Source organism: Urocitellus parryii, chromosome 15, assembly GCF_045843805.1.
Source record: "Urocitellus parryii isolate mUroPar1 chromosome 15, mUroPar1.hap1, whole genome shotgun sequence".
Lineage (NCBI taxonomy): Eukaryota > Metazoa > Chordata > Mammalia > Rodentia > Sciuridae > Urocitellus > Urocitellus parryii.
The window spans coordinates 13,445,000-13,461,544 of record NC_135545.1 but is presented as its reverse complement, the minus strand read 5'-3'; the positions used below and the strand labels follow the sequence as shown (position 1 = coordinate 13,461,544).

Here is a 16,545-nt window from a genome sequence, read left to right as displayed (position 1 = left end):
ATCTTTCTCAGGCCTTTCTCCCAAAGCCCACAGGACCCACACCAACTGCCCTCACCTCTTTCACTCCCTCTCTGTCCCAGTCATGAGGATTTCTCCCTGGTCCTCAAATTTCCACATGGGGGCCTTTGCAAGGCCAATCCCTCTGCCTGTGTCACCCTTGCCTCCAAAAGACAATGTGGTGCAAGGTCAAGTGCGAGTCTACTGGAGTCCAGGCAGCCTGAGTGCAAGTCCCAGATCTCTTAGCTGTGGAATTATGAGTAAATCACTCTGATCTCCCTGTGCCTCAGTTTCCCCATCAGGAACGGGAAATGATTCCGTGCTGACCTCACAGGGTTGGTGTGAGAATTAAGTGAGTTAGTCTACGCAGAGGTGCTCGGTGAATATCACCATCATTACATAGCTGACTCTGTCACCAGGCCCTGTTCTTGGCTCTAGAGTTACCTGTTAACACTTTGCGAGTCTCTCATATACTTGTTTCAAGAACTCGCTTTCTTTTGTGTTCTGAAGATATTTCCTGTCTCCTAAACACACCTCTGGGAGTCTTACAGGGGCAGGGGTGGGTCTCTGTGGATCCTCACTGTGTCTTCAACATTGGCATGGCACAGGGCTGGGGAGATCACAGAGTATTTGTTGACTGAATGACTGATTAAGCGGATGAACACCTGGTTACAGAGCTTGGGCTGGGGGGGTATGCAAGGAGCATAAGCAGAGGAAGACAATTGTATTTCCGCCTTGGAATTCTGCAGACTGTTTCTCCTGCCAAGCTTCAGGCCATGATGTTCCCTGAGCCTAGAACCAACTTCCTCCTCCTTTTTTCCTGGCAACTTCCAACTCTCCTCTGGGTTTTGGATCAAATATTACTTTTTTCCAGGAAATCCTCCCCCAAACTCTCCCCAAGATGGATTAAGAACCTTCTTTGGTGTCCCATAGTCCCCTTGAACTTCCCCCATCCCAGCCCTGACCACTCTGTCCATGCCTCCCCCATCACAGCCCAGACCATTCCAGTCTGTCACTGTCTGGTGATATGTCCACCCCAACCCCGGGTTCACTGTGAACACAGCCTGGCTGTGTCGGCCACTACTGTGTCCCAGGCATTGTCCAGCACCAGGCTGACTGGTGCTCAGATACTGAGCAGGAGCAAGAGGTCCCCTGCCCCTCACCATGTGCTCCCAGCCCCCCACCCACGGCACCACTTACAGCAGTTGACTGGTGACCTCCAGTCTCCGACAGAGATGCCCAGCTCCGTGCAGGCCTGGGCATAGGCGCCAAGGGCACGGCACAGGCTGATCCGGTCCCCGCCAGTCGCGCACAGGTCGTATATACAATCCTCCAGGAACAGGTGGGGATCCAGGGATTCATGGCAGGCTGCGAAGGGGCCTTCGGGCACGGTCAGCACGCCACAGACACGGCTGTCTCCGTACTGCTGGGTCTGGTCTGGGGTGCAGGAGGGACAGTTGTTCTGGCAGCCATCATCACACAGGTAGTCACCATCATCTAGCTTCCAGCTACTGGCAAACTCCACGATGTCAGAGACCAGAGTCCCGTCCGGAGTGAGCAGGTCGTCACCAGGGTTGTTGTTGTAGTTGCCGCACAGACCGCACACCTGGTTTTGGAAGCGCTCAGGCAGGCTTATGGCCAGGTGGGCGTCCCAGTCATAGGTGACCACCAGCCCGAAGTCCAGCTCCACCACGGCCTTTGTCCCACTCTGGTACACTCGCAGGCGACCCTCACTCAGGGAGGCCGGCAGGCGTGAGCGCTGGTTGTCGATCTGCAGAGGAGGTCCGGGTGGTGGTGAGATAGAGATCTCCTCCCCTCCTCATTTCCCCTTTCTACCACATTCCCTTCCTTCCTTCTGGATCCCATCAAAGCCTCACAAATTTGCCCTTGCAATTCCCATGCTCCCAAATATGTTCTCCCCCAGATATTTCATATATATATATATATATATATATATATATATAGAGAGAGAGAGAGAGAGAGAGAGAGAGAGAGAACACTCACACTCACATCCTCACCTCCTATGAAATATTTGCTCAATGTCACTGATCTAGTGAGGCACTCCCAGGTTACCTTATTTTAAGTAGCAACTCTTCCCTAATCCCTATTCTCTCTCCCTGTTTTCCTTTTTTTCACATAGCTTTTAATTTTCTCAAACATAACTTGTGCTGGGTGAGTGTATGGCCTGTAATCCCAGGAACTTGAGAGGCTGAGGTAGGAGGATCCCAAGTTTGAGGTTAACCTCAACAACTTACCTAGCAAGGTCCTAAGCAACTTAGTGAGATCCTGTCTCATAAATAAATAAATAGATAGATTGATAAATAAAATGGGCTGGGGATGTAACTCAATGGTAAAGTGCCCCTGAGTTTAATCCCCAGTACCAATGTATATGATTTGCAAATCTCTCACATTTATCATCTAATTTCACTAGAATGTTAGTTCCACTAAGATGGGTTTTTGTCAGTTTCCATCACTATTTTATCTCCACTGCCTACAACAGAGCCTGGTAGAATAGCAGGTGCTCAATAAATTTATGAAATCAGTGCTACAACTAAATAAACACCCCTCAGACACTCACTCTGCAACTGGCCCTGAGGTGGGAGATACTGGGGTACAACAGGGACCAAGACTGCCCCATGCCCTTACCCTCATGGATTCCAAATCCACTGGGAGAGACAGATCCATTACTGACTAAATAGTGACAGCTCAGAGTGGTCAGGACCAGGACTAGGGAGGCACAGGCAAAAGAGTCTGGGTTGGTTTGGTTTGGGAGCCTAGAAAAAGGACCACACCAAATCCTGCCAGTCAAGAAAGATTTCCCAGAGGAAGGGATAGCTGAACTGAACCTTAAAGGATCAACAGGACAGAGTCAGGAAATCAGAGAGGAGAGGGATTTTCCTGTGATGAATAGTCAGGAAATTAATACAAGTGGTTATCTGTGGGGAATAGGAGGAAGGTAGATAAAGACAGGAGTAGAAATGAGACTTTTTATAATATACCCTTCTAATTTTTAAATTTATTTTTATTTTTCTAATTTTGGTACTGAGGCTTGAATTCAGGGGTACTTGACCACTGAGCCATATCCCCAGCCCTATTTTTGTATTTTATTTAGAAACAGGGTCTCACTGAGTTGCTAAGTGCCCCGCAGTTGCTGAGGCTGGCTTTGAATTCGAGATTCTCCTGTCTCAGCCTCCCGAGCTGCTGGATTTCAGGTGTGTGCCACGGCACCTGCCCATTTTATTTTATTGAGACAGGGTCTCCCTAAGTTGCTGAAGGTCTCATCCCATTTCTGAAGCTAGCCTAGAATTTGTGATCTTCCTGCTTCAGCCTCCTAGAGGCTGTGATCACATGTGTGTGCCACCTGGCTAATGTGACATTGTCAGCCAGGCAAAACTAATCTGGGGGGCGGGGAATGGAAACCGTTTCTGTGCTGTTATTTGTTCAGGCTGAGTAGGAAGGCATTTACCAGAGGCAGAACAGAGACTCAGGAGCCAGCCTGGCCCTGTTCCTAGAGCCATCTCTTCCTAGCTTCTTGGTAGCTGTTGGCCTTTGGGAGCGGCTCAGCTTTTCAGCCTCAGTTTCCTCAACCATCCCTGTTCATAATTCCTATCTCACCGAGTTGCCGTAAGCACCACATTTGGATCAATGCAGGGAAAGTGCTAAGACATAAATCGGGCACCTAGTAGGTGCTCATTTACTTTAGCGATGGGTTCACTTCAGAAATCCCCCATTGTTGGAAACCTTTTCTGTTTTGCTTTTGTCATTACAGACCATGTGGCATATGCTTTTTATCTAATCATCTCTCTAGGCATTACTTAAAATTTCTAGAAGTTTCTAGAACATTTTCTAGAGAAAAGGGTTTTAAGGTCCTGCTACTGATTTTCAACTCCTCCCTTCCCACCTCCCCTCCCTCCCTCCTGGGACCACTCCACATCCTCCACCCCAACAGGTTTTGGGGTTGGGGTCTAACACCAGGGCTTAAGGCTTGGCCTCCAGACTGGGAGCTCGTGGGTGTTAAACCCGAAGCCTCCCAACACTCACCCTGGCGAAGCCAACTTCCCCGCGGGCCAGCGACACGGAGTGGCTGTAGGCAAGCACGGTGACGTAGCCCACGTAGGAGACGAGACGGCTGTTCCTGTGCTCGTTCTTGGCATTGACGCTGAAGGCAGGCAGGGTGTCGTCCTGCCCGCACAGCTCGGCCATTGTGTAGGAGCAAGTGCCCATCATGTCGTAGCGACGCCCGTCGAAGGTGGTGTAATGAGGGTCACCCTGGGCGCGGCAGACGGCTGTGGGATCCCGCACGCATGAGGTCTTCCTGCCCTGGGCCCGGCAGTGCTGCCCCGCCGGACACTGCACACCTTGGCAGGGGTCCGCAGAGGACCGTCCAGCTGGGGAGGGGGCAGGGTGGAAATCAAGAGTAAGAATCGTCCCCAGGGGCAGATCCTGGGGTCCTCCCACCCTGGGGAACTTGGACGGTTTTCTCCCAGCAGCGCACTTCGGAGTCCAGGAGAGCTCCTCTGGTCCCCCCAGAAAACCCCAGGCTTTCCGATTCCCCATTTCAACACAGCTTAGCCCAGAAGAATGGAAAGTAGCAAAGCAGGACCCCGAACAGTCCCTGAAATGTTCCTTTGTGTTTTTCTCTTCTTCTTTCCCTCTCTGCCCTGCCTTCCCACCAGGCTGGAAAGGCTAAGGGACGCTTTAAAGGACAGACCATGCAATACAGAGACTATTCAGCAAAATGGAAATGACCGTGGAGTAGGCTTCCTGGGTGGGAATCCTGGCCTGCCAGCTCTGTAACATGGGCTTAGCTATTTGAAATGCTCGGGCCTCACTTTCTTCATTTGTAACAGGAGAACCTCGATGATCCCTCTCCATCAGGATCTGGGGGTAGGGGGGGTATTGTCAGGTTTAAGTAAGCTATACCTTGGAGTTTGGAACTGAACCGAGTGTGAGATGTACCTGTTATAATTAGCCACTCACCGGTCCCCCATTCTACTACTCAAGCCAAAAGTGGCCCCTTGAAGTCAGATGGCATCCACGCCCTGGAGGGCAGGGAGAAGGGACATTTTTGCCAGGATAGGGAGCCCTAGTGTCAAGGGTCCTATCTTAGAGAAGACCACCAAGGAAGAAACAGCCCCTCCCTGTCTGCCTCCCTCTCCTCAAACACCCCTGCCTCCCTACCCTTCCTAACAAAGCTCCCCCTACCACTGCCCAGAAGTGCTTTACACTTAACCATCGTCACCCCGACTAAAATCCTGTGACCAGGGTGCAGCTCTTATCCCAGTTTTAACTGATGTTGAAACTGAAGTCCCGAAAGGTGAAGTCACATGCCCAAGGTCTCCCAAGCAAAGGTGGCATTTAAACCCTAGGCAAATTTGCCTCTAACCTCTGTGTCCTCACATGCCACCCACCTTCACTGCCTGGTGGCAGCTCCTCAATTGGAAGCCCCCAGGTCCTATTCATTAATCATGTCAAAAGGTGATGTACCTAGAAAGATCTTGGATTCCTTGAGAGATACCTGCCCCCCTCATCATTATTATTCTGTTTTTTTTTTTTTGGGGGGGATACTGAGGACTAAACTCAGGGACACTCGGCCACTAAGCCGTATCCTCAGTCCTATTTTGTAGAGACAGTGTCTCACTGAGTTGCTTAAAAGCCTCACCATTGCTGAGGCTGGATTTAAACTCGAGATTCTCCTGTCTCAGCCTCCCGAGCCACTGGGATTACAGGTGAGCACCACCGCACCTGGCTATCCTCTTAGATCTTCTGAGTTTAGTTATCAACAATTTTATAGGAGACATGAGAGTAGCATTCGTAGAGCTGCATTAGCTGCTAACATGTCAAAATATTTCCAAATTGGTGGGTAAGACGCTGCTGACCTGACCCCTCCCCAATGATCCTTCTGCCTTGGCACCTGGCCTCTCCCCTAGTAACCCATCCCTGAGATGTACCTGTTATATGTACCTCCTCACCAGCCAACAGGCAAGGGGTGATGCTGGTATAATGGAGGCTTCCTGCTGCAGTGTTCTGGCTGGGGCAGCTTCTGACTGGTTGTGCCCTGGATTGCTCGGGTTGCTAAATATCTAGAATATCATATCGTTCCTGGGTGTATGTGTGGGTGGGGAGAGGGGACTGAAAAAAGGGATGTTAGGGAAGATGGACCTGAGAGGTGGACAGCTCAGCTGAGCCAGGGAGCCACCGAAGAACAGGTAAGTAGGAAAGGGGTGGCCAGGTGGTCAGGGCCTGGGGTCACTTACTGCAGGTAGCTGTTGTCCCGAGGCCCACAGCCTGGGCCAGCCCGAAGAGGAGCATTCCAAAGTTGGTAGTTGCCTCAGCCCTGTGGATGGCTTTAGCAGTGCTGAGGTCCACTTCAGCGTAGGAGAACTGACTGCCCTGCACAGGAGCCCAGGTGAGTGTGGATCCCAGTTGGTGCCCATCCATGGTCAGCCCGCTGGTGTCTTTTGTTGGTACCACCAGTATGACCACGTCCTCAGAGTCTGGAATACTCCTGATCACATAGGAAGAGCAGTAGGCTTCCACATCTGGGATCAGGATCAGGTAGGGGTCATAGGTCACATCATTCCTGTCAGCACCTGTGCCAAACAGCACGACCTGGATGCCCACATCGGCAGACAGGGTGAGTGGCTGCTTTGGCTTGACCTGCAACTCAAACACGTCACCCATCTGGAGCACCCGGGAGCCAGGGGTACCCCCCTGGTTGTAGGTGAGGTTTGTGGTCTGGCTGGCCACAATGTAGACCAGATCGTAGTTAGACTGGGCGGCCAGAGGGGGGACCACATATTGTTTGCCCCAGGCGGATGTGGGTAACAGCTGTTCCATCACGAAGTCGCACTTCGTGTGCTTCTGGGCACAGCTGTGGCCAGAGAAAACAGCTACGGGGTGGTTGGCTGTGACCTTTGACCCCGAGAGATCAACTTTGCTCTGTAACTGGACCGATTCGTAAGAGTTCAGAGTCACCTCTAGGACACTGCCGGCTGAGTAGGATTTGCCCTTGAACGTCACTGCCCCCTTCAGGAGGACGCTGACCTCAGCACCTTCGGAGCCAGCCAACACTGCAAACTCCCTGACATTTCGGGTTGAGATGTCAGTAGGTGTGACCACAAAGTACTCTGTGCCCAGGGCACTGACAGGTTGCAACAGCGTCAGGTCCGCTGAGCTGGGCTTAGCATTTAACGCCTGCACGGAGATGTTTTGGTCAGAGTGAACCTCTACCGCACCCATAAAGGTATTGGTGCCGGACATCTCAGCCTCAGCAGTGATGTTGACTGTGACTGTCTGCCCAGGTTTCACTGTGACCGTCTGCGAGGTTTTATCTGCGTGGCTGATGATGGAGACCGTGGCGATGTTTTCTGACAAACTGGAGATGAAGAGCTGGAGACTGGCCTTGCTGTACCCGGCCTGGTAATTCTGCAGGAAGGTCGCCAGGAAATCCTCCCCGCCAGCATTCTTGGGGGTCGCTGTGACCTCCTGGGTCAACCCTTAAGAAAACGCAGTTGTGGGTCCATTTATCTAATCCTCCCCATCCGAGAGCCAAGCCCTCGCCCTCTGTCTGAAAACATGTTGAAATAATTGCACCCCCCCCACCTCTTTATTTTCTTAATACTCATGCAACATTCATCTGTAAACCCTTCTGGCTTTTTTTTTTCTTCCCCCCAAAGCCAAACACTTTAAATCTGGCTCTCAAGCTTAAGTGCTACCCGGGCCAGGCCAGTAGTACAAACTGGAAAACCAGAGCACATATACAACTACCCAAAGCAGGTTGTTGCTACTAGATTTAGCCAGTTATTAGGAGGGATTGTGGCCCTTTCTTTTTTAATACTTTACTTCCCTTCCTTTTTTTCTTTAGTACTGGGGATTGAGCCAAGGGCCCTCTACCACTAAGCTACATTTCTTTTTATCTTTTTTGATGCAGGGCCTCACTAAGTTGCCGAGGCAGGCCTCGAAGTTGCAATCCTCCTCCCTCAGCCTCCTGAGTAGCTGGAATTATGGCACCACTGCATCCAACTATGTTCCCGTTTTTTAAGAAAAACGATCTGAATTTTTCTGGGAAATTGCCAACCCCAAATTGTTTTGTGCACCAAAGGGCACACACTGACTGAAGTCAGCTGCTAGTATATAAATTCTGTCTTCATAGGACTTTGGGGGTTTGTGAAGAGGATAAAAGGAAGAAGGGTATTACGAAAGAGAGGACAGTGTATCTTCTAAAAGTAGAGGCAAGTGGGGCTTCCCAACATCCCTGAACAGGGGAAGAGAGAAAGACAGAGACAGAGAGAGGGGAAAAAAATGGGTGAATTCCACATTTCTCTGCAGAACCTAAAGGTCTCTCTCTCATGTCAGTAGCCAGGAGGATCTTGAGAGGTAGGTTTGTGGTACTAACCCAGGCAGGCAGAGTTTCCCAGATTGGAACCAGGACATGGATGAGGGATGGATCTGACTTACCCCACAGGAGGGCTGCTCCGGCCCAGAGTGTCCACCAGCTCCACAGGGAACCCATGTCTGCGGTAGGGAAAGAGAAGGGGTCATAGGAGGTTTGCCTGCTGGTCCTGCCAGAGACTATCCTGGCGAGGACAGAAGGGGCCAGTCTCAGGACAAGGTTTACTTGGGCACTAGCAAGACTGAGGCAGGAAGAGAACTTGGGTAGTTGAGGCAAGGTGGGCCCAATCCAAGGGTGTGTGTGTGTGTGTGTGTGTGTGTGTGTGTGGTGTGTGTGTAGGGAAGGCTGAATGTCCAATAGGTGGTGGGATGAAGTGGAAGAGGTAGGAACCAGGGACGAGGATGAGGACTTGGCGGTTCAGAGGGTCCAGGGAGGAGAAGGGTCTGGAGCCAGAGGCAAGAGTAGGGGACTTGCTGTTCAGTGCTGTTCCACTTCTGTGGGGGACCCCAGCCCTTCTCACCTGCAGGTCCCTGGAGCTTTCGGGTGCACCTGCAGGCTGGGTTATATAGGGGAGTTTCTTAGCCCCTCAGGCCACGCCCGGGGCCACCTGCCAGGCAAATGATGCCAACTTCCTGGAGGAGGCTGCAGATCTCAGGGCCAGGTGGAATGGGGAGCCCCGAAGGCCTGGGCAGGGTGGAGTCGGGAGCCTGGGTGCTGAGCGGGGTGTGAGAACAGCTGGTGGCTGTGTCCTTGGAGTCCACGAGAAATGTCGTACAAATGACTGGAGGGGTGGCATTCCCGAGGGAGACAGCTGGGGAGCAGGGTGCCATGAGCCTGGGTCTGGGCAGGGGTTGGGTAGAGTGGGGGTGGGGAGCAGGGAGGCAGCGTTCTTGATGTTTGCTGGCTCACTGGCCAGATTTCTTCCTTTGGCCCCTGCCAGGAACAATAGCAAAAAGCCCATATCCGGGTCTGGACTCCTCCCCAGTCCCCCTGGGCTGATCGCTGGTCCCCAGCCACCCACATCCTGTTTCTAGGCACCAATCTGGGGCCAGTGTCTGGAGATGGGCATGGCTCTGAGGCCTAAACCACGGTGAGGGACACGATGCCTCCATCCCTAGTCCAGTGGAGGCTGTGCGTCAGGCCAGAGGCCTGTGTTTCCTGGTTTCATGCAGACATGTGGGTTTTGCTTCCTGTAGAATTATTTAGTTTGGGATTTGTTTTATTTTGTCCTGTGGGGATGTTTTTTTTCCATTAGAAGGGACTGGCTGAACAGGTTTTGGGTCATTGTGTCCTCTGCACACCCCAGAATTTGCCTGAGAAGAGACATGGGGGTCATGGGGGGCACACACCGAGCAGAAGAAATAGCCCAGAGGTCCCGTGGGCTGGCTGAGACGGAGTCAGTCCTTCCCGGAGGGCTGCCTGACCCATGCTCTGCTCCCCTCCTCCTGACCTCTGGAATCCTTGTTTGCTGAGGAGTCTCCCCTAGAAACAGCAGCTGCAAAGCCTAGCTGTCCTCTCGGTCAACACCCCAGCAGCTGCTGGCCCCAGGACTCCTCCTTCCTTATCGCTGAGGCCTGGACCTCTGGGCAGCCATGGTGGGTGGAGGCTTTTCCCTCCCTGGGGCTCTGGCCACCTCTGCATCCACCCAGGGCAGGTTCTCAGAGCAGAAGATAAAGGCTCAAAGTTGACTGGGATCTAAAGTCAACCAGGAAAGCGACCTGGATAAATAAGAGACTGGAGAAAAGCCAGAGGGGCAAGAAAGAGGCAGGGGTGGGGACCCTGGAAAAGTGGGAGCTTGGGAGGAGGGCCGTCTTGGTGCCTGAGGAGTCTGAGGGTTGGGAGAGAGGACCACTGGGTCCCTGAGGGGAATCAGGACTGGGAGGCCACTGGGATTCCTGAAGAGGGAACAGTGACTGCCAACCAAGATGCTGGATTCTTCCACGTGGATACCCCTCTTGTCCTCTAAGACAGATACATTAGGATGAGCTTTCAGGGGGTGACTGTGGCCCTCAGGCCCCTCTAGACTTTGGGGTCTCCCCTGGTTAACATCAGAGAGAAGCCTCCCCCTTCAAAGTCCATCCATGCTTTCTGCAGCCGGAGTCCCTTCCCCGGCGGGGTGACAGGCAACCTCACAAATTCTCTGTATTTGACAATCCTCTGGGACTTTTTCTATTTCTCCTTTCAGGTGTGTTACGACACACCCCTGGGCCCTACCCCATATTATACCTATTCTCAGGAATCCCACTGCTGACCCAGGAAATAACCTCTGGGGACACTTCCTTATGGTCAGAGAAACCACATTTATTCTGCTGCAGGCTCCTTGCTCTGAGCCCAAACAAGGGCGTTTGTACCTCTGCGCCTTTCAGCCTCCCTCTGTGCACAGGGGGTTATCAATCGTACGCCATTCCAGACCCCCGGAACCCTTTGGCTTGTGTGGTCTTTATAGACCAAGGCACAGCTGGAGAACACTTACCCTCTCCAGCTAAATTTATATTTGGCAGAGATTTCTAACTTCCTTCTGACTTCATTCCGACATGCTCTGGATCCCAGGATCTGATTTCCATTTGCCAGGGAACTGTTTTTCCTAAACTCTCCAAAGACCTGTTATTTACCAGGTGGTTCTAGTTCCTTCTCTGGAACATTTGACATCCACACATTCTCTGTGAAACTGTCTAGTGCCCTGTTTCACTTTCTTCAGGATCTTGCGTTAATTTGGTCTGTTTTCTAATATCACCTCTTTAACATTGGGGATTCTCAGATTCTCTCTCTCTCTCTCTCTCTCTCTCTCTCTCTCGTTTTTACTTCTTTTACTAATTTCTCCTCCCCCCTGCTAGGAAAGGCTCCTTAAGCTGTCCGATATGACTTTTTTGCAGTGATAGGAACTTTATATTTTGTGTTGTGGGACTTGTGTGGCTATTGACCCCTTGAAATGTCACTGATGTGGCAGGGGAACTGAATTTTTAACTTAGTTACATTTAAGTGGCTAATTGTGTGTAGCTCCCATATTAGCACAAAATTCTAGGGCTGTTGGTAGCACAGGCCCCATTTCATCTACTTATCTAGCTGCCTATGTATCCACCCAACCACATATCTCATTGCTTAGTCTTTTTTATACTCCTTTGCCATCCTTGTTGTCTTTTTATAGGCAATCATTCTGATGTGATTCATGGGTCTGTTTTAAAAACATTTTATTGAAATAAAATACACAAATTAATATGTACACAAATCATAAATGTATACAGCTCTTTAAATTATCACAAAATGAACACACCCTATAACCTTCACCCAGGTTTGAAAAGAAGATTCCCGCATCCCAGAAGCCCTCTAAATACTCTTGTTCCACCACTATGCACTCCATACCTCCCATAGGTAGCCGGAATTTTGACTGCTAACACCACGGATTATTGTCCTTGTTTTTGAATTTTATGTGAATAGAATCATACGTTTGTATCATTTTGTGATTGGCTTGTTGTAATCCATGGTATCCTTGTACATGTAAATTACAGTTTATTTTCTATGCTACTCAGTTGTATAAAAAAACACCACATTTTTACCCATTCTGCTATGGAGCATCCCTATTATTTCCACTTTGGGCTAAAAGGATTCAGTCTTTTGGTGCACACATTTGCAATTTCTTTTGGGATATAGTATGAAGTTTCTAATTATAAATTTGCCAGATTATTGGGCTCAGCTTTAGATGCTACCCAAAGTTTCAAAGTTAATGTACAAATTTAATCTTCCATAATCAAAGTATAACCACTCTGGTTGGTTGACACGTACACCAATATATTCCAGAAGCATAGAGGTCTTGGGTTGTGATTTAATTTGCATTTCCTTGATTATCTGAGGTTGAGCACATTTCATATATTTATTGACCACTTGAATCTCTTTGTAAATTTAGCAATGTACTTATTCAAATCTCTTGCCCATTTTTCTGTTAGGTTGTCTTTGTCTTATGGATCAGTATGAATTCTTTATATCTTCTCGATTCAAATCTGTTTGTTGGTTACATGTTTTGCAAATATTTTCTTCCATTCTGTGACTTTAAAAAAATTTCTTGACTGTGTTTTATTTTTTTAACTTTTTAAAATTGATCTTTAAAAAAATGACAGCAGAATGCATTACAATTTTATTATATGTATACAGCACAATTTTTCATATCTCTGGTTTTATATAAAGTATGTTGACACCAATTCGTGTCTTCATACATGTACTTTGGATGATGATGTCCATCACATTCCACCATCCTTGCTGATTGTGTTCTTGATGATAAATTCTTCAATTGTAACATAGTCTTTCTATCAACCTGAATTGTTTTTGTGACTAGCTGCTCCTTGCCACTATGATGAGTCTCCTAATCCACGAATAATTGTATGTTCTTCTATTTATTTGGATCTTCTTGGATTTATTTGACCGAAATTTTGAAAAATTTCCACATATAGATCCTGTACGTGTTTTGTTAGGTTTGTACTTAAATATTTCACTTTCTTTGATGCAATTAGAAACAGTAGTGTCCTTTTAATTTTAGATTCCACATTTTCATTGTTAGTGTATAGAAATGCATTTGATTTTTTCATGTTGATCTTATATTCTGTAAACTTACAGGACCGACTTACTAGTTCTGGGAGTTTCTATAAGATTTTCAAATGCAGAAAATCATGTCATCTAAAAATAAGGAGAATTTTATTCCTTTCCAGTCAAGATGTGTGTGTGTGTGTGTGTGTGTGTGTGTGTGTGTGTCTTGGCTTTGCCCTATTGAACTGGCTTGAATGGATGTGAGAGTGAACAAACAACCTTGCCTTTTTCCTAATCAGGAAATCATTCAGCCTTTACTATGAACTATGATATCAGCTGTAGTTTTTTTTGTTAGATGCTATTTTATCAGGTTGAGACAGTTTCCTTCTGTTTCTAGTTTACTGAGTTTTATCAAGAGAGTGTTGGATATCGCCAAAGACTTCCTGTATCATACAAATTTTCTTCATTAGCTTAACATGGTAGACCACATTAATTAATTATTTATTTTAGGGCTACTGGGGATTGAACTCAGGGGCACTCAACCACTGAATCATATCCCCAGCCCTATTTTGTATTTGATTTAGAAACAGGGTCTCACTGAGTTGCTTAGCACCTCCATTTTGCTGAGGCTGGCTTTGAACTAACTGGCTATGCTCCTGTCTCAGCCTCCTGAGCTGCTAAGATTACAGGTGTGCACCACTGTGGCACAATAATTTATGTTTGAATATTAAGCAAGCCTTGCAAACCTGGGAAAAATCCTACTTGGTTATGGAACATAATATTTTTTTACACATTGCCGGATTCGATTTTCTAGTATTTTTGAGGATTTTTTAATCCAAGTTTATGAGTGAGAGCAATTTTCTCTCTCTCTGCTCTCCTGCATCTCTTTCTTGTTTTTGTAACGTCTTTGTTCAGTTCGGACATCAAGGTAACATTGGATTAGCCTCATAGAAGGAGTTGGAAATGCTCTCTTCTGTTTTCTGGAACAGACTGCATAAAATTGGTTCTAATTGTTTTAAATGTTTAGAAGAATTTTCTGGTGAAACTATTTGTGCCTGGAGATTTTTTTTTTTCCTCTAGAGCTTTTTAAGTTCAACTTCTTTAAACTATTCAGATTTTCTGTTTTACATTGGTTGAGTTTTTAGGGTTTGTGGGTTTTGAGGAATTGATCTATTTCATCCAAGCTGTTAAATTTGTGAGCATAGGATGACCCATGGTATTCCCTCATTAGCACTTGAGTAACTAAGGGTCTCTAGTGATCTACCAGCTTTCATTCTTCATATTGGTAACTTGTGCTTTCTCTCTTTTCATCTTCGTCACCAGTCTTTCTAGATGTTTATTAATTTTGTTGATCTTTTCAAAGAACCAGCTTTGTTTCATTGATTTTATTTCTATTATGTTTTTCTTGTTCGATGTGATTGATTTCTAATCTTTTTAAATTTCCTTTCTTCTGATTCCGTGGTTTATCTTGGTCTTATTTTACTACTTTCTTGGGTAGGAGCTTAGATTATTGGTTTGAGATCTTTCTTCTTTTCTAATGTAAACATTTAGTGCAATAAAGTTCCCTTCCTCATTTGCATCTCACATGTTTTGCTATGTCCAATATTAATTTTCACTTAATTCTGTTTTTTTTCCCTTGAGATTTCCTCACTGGTCCATGGATTATTTAGATGTGAGTTGTCTAATATCCATGTGATTGGATGTTTCCTAGCTTATTCTATAATGTTCAGAGAACATACTGTAATTATTCCAATTCTTTAAATTTTGTTACTTGACTTATTTCCCAGTATGTGGCCCATCATGCGGTGCTGGTCTTTCTGTTCCTGGATTATCTTAACATAATGGCCTCCAGTTCCACCTATATTGTTGCAAATAACAGGATTTTCATTCTTTTGTAGTTGAAAAATATTCCATCATGTACACTTGTTTTCTTTAACCATATATCAGTTAGTAAACATTTGGATTGTTTCCATGAAACAACTTTTTGTGTCTTCTTCAATTTCTTTATTTGAAGTTTAAAAATTTTTATTATTTATGATGAAATGAAAGATCTCTTTCACATCTTTAGTTAAATTTGTTGCTAGATTTTTTAGCTTTATTTATTTATTTATTTTTGGTACTTGGGATTGAACCCAGCAGTGCTTAACCACTTAGCCACATCCCCAATCCTTTTTTCTTTCTTTTCTTTTCTTTTTCTTTCTTTTTTTTTTTTTTTTTTTTTTGTTGTTTTTGAGACAGGGTCTAGCTAAGTTGCCCAGGCTGTCTTCAGACTTATGATCCTCCTGCCTCAGCCTCCCAAGCTGCTGGGTTTAAAAGGTGTGTGCCACCATACCTGGCTTATTTTTGTAGCTATTTTAAATGGGTTTGCGTTCTTCATTTCTATTTTAGATAATTTGCTATTGGTGTGTAGCCATGTTACTGATTTTTGTCTGTTAGTTTTATATCCTGCCACATTACCAAATCCATTTTATTAGTTCTAATAATTTTTGGTGGGGTCTTTGGGATTTTCTATGTATAAGATCAGGTCGCCTGCAAACAGAAACAATTTGACTTCCTCCTTTCCAACTAGGATGCTGTTTCTCTTTGCTTCATTGTTCTAGCTAAGATTTCCAGTACTATATTGAATAAAAATGATGAAAGTGAACATCCTTCTCTTAATCCAGACTTTAGAGAGAAAGTTTTTAGATTTTTCCCACACTCAGTATAAGGTCAGCTGTTGGTGTAGTATAAATGGCCTTTATTCTGTTGAGATGTGTTCCTTTCATACCTAATTTGTTCAACACTTTTATCATGTTTGTATGTTGAATTTTGTCAAATGCCTTCTCTGAATCTATTGAGATGATCATGTGGTTTTTGCTCTTCATTCTGTTTGAGTGGATTTTCTTTTCTTTTCTTTTTTTTTTTTTTGGTCCTGGGGATTAAACTCAGGGTGCTTAACCACTGAGCCACCTCCCCAGCCCTATTTTGAATTTTATTTAGAGACAGAGTCTCACTGAGTTGCTTAAGGCCTTGCTAAATTGCTGAGGCTGGCTTTGAATTCTCAATTCTCCTGCTTCAGCCTCCCAAGCCACTGGGATTATAGGCATGTGCCACCGCACCCTGCATGCTTAAGTGTTTTTTTTTAATAATTTTTTAAATTTATTTTTATTTTTATGTGGTGCTAAAGATCAAACCCAGTGCCTCATGCAGGCTAGACAAGTGCTCTGCCACTGAGCCCCAGCCCCAGCTCCTGTTTGAGTGTTTTATTATATTTATTTTGGTATGTACATGTTGAACCATTCTTGCATTCCTGGGATGAATCTCACCTCCACCTTGATCAAAGTGAATAATCTAATACTCACTAAATACGCTGTTGGATTTGAGTTGCTAGTGTTTTGTTGAGGGATTTTGTATCTATGTTCATCAAGGAATTGGCCTGCCTTCAGGATTTTTTCCTTGCTTTTTTTTTTTTCATTGTTGTTATTATGTCCTTTTCTGATTTTTGTATCAGGAAAATACTGGCTTCATAAAATGTGTTAGGAAGAATCCCTTCCTCTTCACTTTTTGAGACAAATGTAAGCATAGGTGTTAATTCAGCTTTAAATATTTGGTAGAACTCAGTAATGAAGCAGTCTAGTCCTAGGAGACTCTTTTCCCAG

The 16,545-nt window shown here is 46.3% G+C and overlaps 1 protein-coding gene across 1 annotated transcript in view; it reads right to left on the bottom strand.

Moving 5' to 3' along the window:
* Positions 1-8,512, bottom strand: part of Fcgbp (Fc gamma binding protein) — a 34,560-nt gene extending 26,048 nt beyond the window's left edge. Inside the window, exons 1-4 of the mRNA XM_026411586.2 lie at positions 8,458-8,512; positions 6,255-7,496; positions 4,039-4,385; positions 1,198-1,768 (exon numbers count right to left, since the gene is read on the bottom strand). Coding sequence (XP_026267371.2) covers positions 1,198-1,768; positions 4,039-4,385; positions 6,255-7,496; positions 8,458-8,512 — 2,215 coding nt within the window. The remainder of the gene's footprint in view (positions 1-1,197; positions 1,769-4,038; positions 4,386-6,254; positions 7,497-8,457) is intronic.
* Positions 8,513-16,545: the final 8,033 nt, after the last annotated feature.